Source organism: Halyomorpha halys, unplaced genomic scaffold (genome assembly GCF_000696795.3).
Source record: "Halyomorpha halys isolate HHAL.00 unplaced genomic scaffold, Hhal_1.1 Scaffold499.1, whole genome shotgun sequence".
NCBI lineage: Eukaryota > Metazoa > Arthropoda > Insecta > Hemiptera > Pentatomidae > Halyomorpha > Halyomorpha halys.
Genome location: NW_027110524.1, coordinates 98,816 through 107,280, shown reverse-complemented (window position 1 = coordinate 107,280; position 8,465 = coordinate 98,816). Strand labels below are relative to the sequence as shown.

Sequence of the window (8,465 nt, the reverse complement as noted above, 5' to 3'; positions counted from 1 at the left end):
AATTATAATACTTTCAATAATTATATTTCTTTAAACTACTCACTAACCTGCTTCAACCCTGATGCTATTGCTGCTGCAGCCACAGGTATCTTCCTGACTCCCATCGTTCCTACACTGCACCGAACACTCCCCATCACCTCTACAACCTGCGAAAAAAACATTAGCAAATTAAATATATATATATATATTAAATATTTGTTGTTGTTGTTGTTATTATTGTTGTTGTTGTCGTTATCACTGTCACTGTCACTGTCACTATCACTATCACTATCATTATCATTATCATTATTATTATTATTATTATACGAGAAGATTTAGTATTGTACTTTTACTAGATTCATAACATAATAAGTTCATTACGAATTGGTCTAGGAGAAAAATAAGCATCAACTATCTTCTTCACCAGTAATATGATAATATCAAAAGAGATTGTTGGCAATGTCAGCCAAATAGAAAACTATTTCCAACTGTAAATCATTTCGGAATCAATAAAACTCAGAATAACTAAACTCTTACAAGATGATTAAGAGCATCTTTAGAAATAAAAAAAAAATACAAGAAATCAAAATTGTGAACTCTTAGGAAACCATCATAAAAGCAATTTTCAATTTAAAAAAAAAGGAGAAAATGGCAGATTATAATTACAATATCACGGCCTTGATTCTAACGCTGAAGGTAAACTAATTGACCTTTATGAAATATAAATACCTCACAACCTTGTATATTTTATTGAACTAAATTAAAATATTTAGAATATATTATGAAATTTCTCAACAAATTTCATAGCATTCTCTATATTACTTTTATTAAACACCGTATTATTTTGTGAATATTTTACTACAATTTAGTTAATGAAAATTAACTTAGTCCAGTTATTTTGATTGATTTTGCACACATTTATCATTATTGGTATTGAACCTTAAATTTTTATATTTCACAAGGATACCAAAATCCATTCAATATTATTTATTATTATTATTTAACGTAGGTACATTCTGAAAAAAAAAATTATAAGAAACTTATGAACTATATTATTTATTATTTTATACATTATTTTACACTTTATAAAATATATACCCCTATTTTCATTATGTCATTCCCCTAAAAAAATTAAGAAATAAAAGAAAAAGAAATTATTCATAAAATTTTCCCTGCATTGCTGAGTGAATTAAAAGGGAAAATATGCCTTTACAGACAATAGAATGCCATCCAACACAATGATAACAGACGAAACACCCACTCTTCAAAAAACGTAGGACTTCTTCTTAGGACCTAAATAAATCTTCATTGCAGAAATGAAAAATAAATGAAGAAAGAAAAAAAAAATTTGAATTGGAAGAGAAGACAAACCTTTAAAGTATGATTGAAGCGAGTATAAATTGTAAATTAAAAAAAAAATACTTATTCATTTGTCATAGCAATCATATTTACGATAAGAGTTTGAAACATATTAATATTAATCATTATACATTATATTATGTTGTTTATATACAGAGATTTTTTTTTAATTTAAAAATAATACAACCTGCCACAACTATGGGCAATATGCATTAAGTTTGTAAGTATCCATTCAAAACATGTATACTGTGTAAACTAGATACTGAGTAAGGCAAACTGTGATTATAGATTGTATATCTATTTTATTATTTAATTGAAATGATCATTGAATGTTGATAACTATCATAGCAGGTCAGCTTTCTCTATTGAAGGTCAACCCAAAGATTTAAGCCAAGGCTGCTGCAGGACATTCTGTTATAAATTCTATGTTTATCAATTTTATTATTAACATAACTTCTATTTTATTTTTTGTTTCCCTTCGTCCCTTTTTTTCAAACTAACTTGTTGTTTTCTTCCGGGAGATTTTAGAGGGAATTTTTTTGTTTTTTTAGGTATACGTTATTTTTGTTATTACCATTACCTTTCTTTCCTATTAAGAATTATTTTTATTTATTTATTTCATCTTGATTTTTTTTATTTATAACGTTGTGTTATAATAAATGTTTATAATGTTTTTATACGAGACTATACCCCCATGTAACTTTTATATTAACAATGTAATCGATCTCGTATTAAAAAACAATCTCCACTGAGCACAATTAATGATTAATTATTTCTGATGGTCCACTATGATTATACAAAATGGGTCCCTAGTTATTAACTCATTAACGGCTCTCCCGCCTATCACAGTCGCTATTAGTTAACATCCTGACACTATAAACTGAGTCATGTTAATGCGAATTCCTGACTGAGCTGTACTAAAAAGTAACTGTTAGGTGTTGTTTATTCTTTTAGAGCGAGCGTAGAGAGCGAAAGTCGACACCTGTGTCCAAAAAAATAACGAATGAAAAAATACAATATACTTGTCTTATCTACTCGGTTATGGCTTTCCCTCCGCTATTGCTTTCAGGCTACTAAGCTATAACTTTACAACATAAACTGAGTAATATTTATGTGAATTTAGACCCGGCACCCACTGAAAAGAATATTTTTTTTTTAATTTACTTTTATTCCTATTGTGCAAGATGTGACCAACAAAAATCAAAAAATCGTCAATTTATGATAGATGGGTTTTCAATTACTATGATGAAAAAAAAGAGGAGTTACTGTTTTGATAGGTATATGGATTAATTTTCATCAAATATGAAGAACACACCGAACTTTTGTTTAATATGCAAAATATATTTCAGAATGATTTTGTTTGTTTAATAAGTGTTAAAAAAAATATTGCTAGAAATATCTATTAATGATTCTACTCTTTTGAATAAGCTTGTGCCTCAGACAGAGCGTCTACGCGCTGTAAGCTGGGTGCGGAGTACGCAACAAGGAGGCGGGAGCCAAACAGGAGGGGAAATTAAGGATAATTTAGCTCTGAGGATTAGAGAGTGGATTAGAGGCGAATGCATCAGGAACAAAGGGAAGTCCTTAATAATCCAGAGGATGATAGTCAGCCTCCCTGGTTACGTGACCCGGCATCCCCCGGGATAAATCATTAGGCCAACTTGCCCTGAGGCCAATCTACAACTTAGCCTTACTCCTATTTGCTTGCTTAATGACTGTTTCTGAATCTGATGATCTTCGGCGGGGTACAGCTTGATACGTCTTGTGAAGACGACCATCTTTCTTAATCACGTTCCTAAGGATACTTAGAATATTAAAATTTATTGAATATTCTTTTAAGCGACAGGTTCCGAATATGTATAAAAATACCTTATGTAAATCCGGCAGTTGAATAAAAACTAAACTAAACTCACGGCTAGTTTCTTAGTTTTCGTGCAGCAATGTGGCCTATGCTAAGCTGAACACTAAATACAGGCAAGCGTTCCATGAACTAACATTGTTTTATTATTATTTTTTATCATTATAATTCCTTATCATATTTTTTAATTAATGTTACTTAAAAAATTATTTGAACAAATGAGCATGTGAATTTGACCTAGGAAATGAAGACTAAAACACGGTTAACAGTACTGATTATACGAAATTTTGTACGAATACAACAAGGCCTAATGTAATAATTTGAAAATGGATTGTTTTTTGACTACACATACCGTACAAACATTTTTTTTTTCTCAGTCCACCGGTGTTCCTCAAGGTAGTATCTTAGGTCCCATTCTTTATACGGTTTATACAGCTGACATCCCAACCCACCCTAACACAGTGCTAACAACATACGCTGATGACACATGTATACTTTCTGTAAACAACGACCCAACTAATGGATCACAAACACTACAGGCACACATAACAACTATTGAAGAATGGTGTAAAAACTGGAGAATCAAAATAAATCCTGACAAATCCTACCAGATCACCTTTACTCTCCGTCGTAAACCTCTGCCCTACTGTCCTACAGTATCCTTTCTAGATTCACCAATAACGCTTGTAGAACAGATTCGATACTTAGGACTCCATCTCGACAAGAGACTTACTTGGAATCCACCCACAAGACTGAAACGACAAGAAACTGCTCGTAGATTCCGATTGCTACAACACTTACTTGACAAACGCTCTAAACATCCCATTCACTACAAAAAATTAGTATACACTACAATAATCAGACCAATTTGGACATATGGAATTGAGCTCTGGGGCTCCACCAAACCATCAAATTCTTCCCGCATCCAATCGTTACAATCCAAAATCCTACGTAAAATCCTTGATGCTCCTTATTACGTCACAAATAAACTCATTCACAAAGACCTTAACATCCCATTCGTTGCAGATTTGACCCAAAACTGATATGCGTCTTTTTATTCCAAAATCCTTAACCATCCTAACCCATTAATTCTTAATCTTTCATCCTTAACAATCCCTGATAATCCTCCGAGGCGTCTGAAAAGAAGATGGCCACGGGACCTTCTAGTTTAAATTAATGTTTGAAGTACCACCAATGGGTGGTTCCTTCCCAAGATTTTCAAGTGTATATGAAACATACTACATATTTACCTATTGTATAATTTTGTACAGTTGTAAATTACAATAAATAAATAATTAAGAAAAAAAAAAGATTGTTCAGTATCTTAAGTTCTTAGCAACGTGAGGTGACAACTAAAAGAACAATGTCTACAATGGTACAAAATTTAAATCTTAATCGTTCACACTATAAAGTTTACCATGTTCGAGCGGAACTTATCTGTGAGACTAAGGATTAAATTTCTTCATAGACCTGAGGGAAAAACTAACAAATGATTGTCTTTGTATTTAAATACCATTGTTACGCAATCATTTGAATAATTCTGACTAATAACACTGAAAGGACATCCTTGCATATTGGAAACTTTTATTTTTAGGAGGAAGTGGAGTTGAAGAAAAAAAAAAAAAAAAAATATCAGCTACTAATTTAATGTGACTTTACAACTCAATATATTTTTTAAAACAGTTAACTGATCCTAGAGAATATATATTAATAAAATCCAATATATATTTTCCAAAAATAAATAAATGGAACTGACCCTAAGAAATCTCCTTTGAAAAGAAAGTATCGAGAGGCCGGAAGGGAAGTGAGTAGGTCGAAGAACAAGACCACTTTCAAGGTCCTAATTCAATTTTTACTTTCTGTGAACCTACAATTTTCGACGCTTGCCTCGTTGAATTGTTCACTGTAATTCTTTTATCTTTGCAGTATTCAAGTATAAGAAGCATTGTTACTTCACAAGCGTAATAGAATTATTAAACTATTGAAGTAATTTGCCGAACTAATGGTGCCGGTAAATGATTGTGTATTGAAAAGTAATTATTCACAACCAATTGTAAACTTAGATTGGATTATTAATATTTTTAGCAGTTTATACAAAGTGAATAGAATAAATGGTTAGAGATTTTTTAGTATATCAACGTACAAGATAGTGATAAATCTGTTTTGTTGGTGAATGCATTTACCTTTAGATACTTTTAATGCCCTACATATGACCAGTAATGTTTCTTACGTTGTCTGCGATTACGGCTATCAGGTTATGAGTTAATTATATATATATTTTTTGAGCTTATTTCAAATGTAGTTATATTTTTTTAGCTAAAAAAAATTGAATTTGAAAGAAAGGTTAGCTTATTTCTGATATTTTAGGGGTTTATAATATTTACATATTATATTTATAATATATGACCAGATTTTGGGTTTTTCCTAACCAAATGAAATATAAAATCTGTGTAAGATGTATTATTTATGATAACTATGGACATTTTCGAAACTGAAATGGTTGCAATAATTTTTAATTTAACTGTTGCCTATCACCAGTTTGGGTGATCCTGCAATGTCACCGTGTGGTTGATATCTCATCTGCGTTAGAGCGCAGAATGTACTGCTCGGGAGCCTTTCTTGATGTAGAACAGGCTTTTGATAGAGACTGGCTCCCAGGACTGCTATACAAGATCCGTACATTCCTATCCCCTACACACTTCCTCATTATCCGTTCTTATCTCCAACAGATTATTTCAAGTAAATCACAATAGCGCTTATTCATCTCTCTTTCTTCAGTATGCTGGTGTACCTCAGAGGTAGTATCCTTGGTCCTATCCTCTATACAGACTCTATACATCCCAACCCATCCTAACACTATCCTCACTACGTATGCCAACAACACTGTGTCTATTGTCAGTGAATAATGACCCTTCCATTGTATCCCAAACTCTCAAATCCCGCATCACAAGGACAAGAAACAAGGATTAAAATAAATTCCAATAATTCCCACCAAATCACATTTACATTTCGTCGTTAACTCATGACTTCCTACCCCACAGTATTCTTTAATAATACCCCACTCATTCCTGTCGAATAGGTCCATTAGTAAGGGCTACATATGAAAAAACGTCTGACATGGAATCCTGATACAAGACTAAAAATACAGGTAACTGCTCGTCGATTCCGACTATTACAGCATTTACTAGACAACAGTCTAAACTTCCAATCCATTACAAAAGACTGATCTACTTGACAATAATAATCTACTGGACATATGGAGTTGAGCTTTGGGGCTCCACTAAACCTTCGAATTCCTCTTCGTATACAATCCGGACAGTCTAAAATATTTTGTAAAATCGTTAATGCTCCTTACTTTGTCACAAATCAAGTCATCCATCACGACCTCAACATTCCATTTGTTGCCGGTTTGGCCAGAATATACCATTCCTTCCATGATTAACTTCCCAACCACTTGTATCTAATCTGGCTTCTTATTCAATACCTGATAATTCCCCCTAGGCGTCTGAAAAGAAGATTAATGAAAGAAGGTAAATGGAATAATAGAATAATAGAATTTTCCGATCTCTTTTATACTTCGCATTCATGAAGACTTGTATCGTTAGCTCTTATTAAACTGTCGTATTATCTTATCTACATGAAAATACAATGAATGTTAGAATAACTTAAGTCCTCATAGAGTGTGCAAGTGCCTATGGTAATCCACTAATGTGATTTATTATTTCCATTTATATATTCAATATATAAATTGAAATAATAAATCAGAGTACACTTGGATACTATTCAACAAAGAAATTCACACACACAAAAAAAAAGATCTTGGGCATTTAATAAAATCGAAATTAATATAGAATCGCTCCACATTGAACTTTTAAAATATAATAAAAACCAACTGATAAGATATTTATTATTTCCACTACTTCACACAATACATTACTATTGACAACATGAACATTTTACTGCCATAGTTTTGGAAAATAAAATCATATATAATACAACCACCAAGATGGAATGCAGGAAGTTTTTAATGGATATATCTAGCAAAAAAGTAATAAACATTTCAAAAAGAGAACTTTTATATCAACCCTCTAAATACTTTAGGTAAAAAAAATAGGGGTCAAACTAATGTAATTAACACACCTAGGTACGCACAGGTAGAGTGTTAGTTAAACATCGAGTCAACATTATTTTTATTTATTGGTGGAAAATAGAAATAATTAAAGAGCACATCAATATGGAATTTCGATTTTTCTAATTAAAATAGTTTAAAATTAAAAAAAAATGAGACAACAAAAGAACTTAATTTAATTTTAATTTTGCTTTTAACATATTGTAATTTTAAGAAACATTAGGGAATTGTATTAAAAAAAAAATCTTTATAGAATAAATGAATGTAGTTATTCGGCACTTATTTGTTAGCTAACCGCTTGCCTTTTCTCTTCTATACATTGCTGATCCACACGGCCTAGTTCAAAGTAAATATTGAAGAAGGTAATTATAACGGAGTTGTGAATTCAACCCCAAACAAATATTGGCACTGCCCAGTCCTTTCTTGTTCGAGGTTTGGATCAACAGTTACCTATAGCTATTTCTAGTCAACCATCCTGACATATTCTGCTTTGTCAGAACGTCCTAAGGAAGGAAAAAACGGAAAAGTTTGGCGTAATGATAATCTCTGAATGTGTAACCAAGACTGACTTTATTTAGTACAGAACCTCTCTATATAAACATTTTCGATCTACTCGATCAGCTGATAGGGTATTTGTCAGCTGACATCTCATTCTAGCCGTAAATACTCCCTTACAGTCATTGTTAACTTATACTGTGCAATACAATAACATATAAAAAACAACAAGGAAAAACTATTTACCTATTATTATTTAATTATTATAACCTGTAGACATAAAACAGTAGACGAGCAGTCCTCGCAAACTTATCTTGTACACTTAATAAAAAACTTACAATAAATACAAGAGTGAAAATTAATAACACTTATACCTCCGCTACACAAACAAAAAAAGAGAAAAAATATGTATATACAATCTCTATGCACTATTCAGTACCTCCATGTATACATGTTTGATCAGCTGATATGACCTTTGTCAGCTGACATCTCACTCAGACCGTAACTATATATATTATATTTTTTCCTCTCTAGTAAGCCCTAAAGAAGAGGCTTATATTATAAATAATTTGTGTATACACCATGTAAAAAGCATATTATATACAGTTACCGAAGAATGTTTTTGTACATCACCTTTTTTTTTTT

At 31.6% G+C, this 8,465-nt stretch overlaps 1 protein-coding gene across 1 annotated transcript in view; it reads right to left on the bottom strand.

The window, feature by feature from the left end:
• LOC106683606 (protein cueball) overlaps positions 1-8,465 on the bottom strand; it is a gene marked incomplete at its 5' end in the record, with an annotated part of 111,339 nt that overhangs the window by 5,365 nt on the left and 97,509 nt on the right. The window contains one exon of the mRNA XM_014425177.1: positions 48-146. Coding sequence (XP_014280663.1) covers positions 48-146 — 99 coding nt within the window. The remainder of the gene's footprint in view (positions 1-47; positions 147-8,465) is intronic.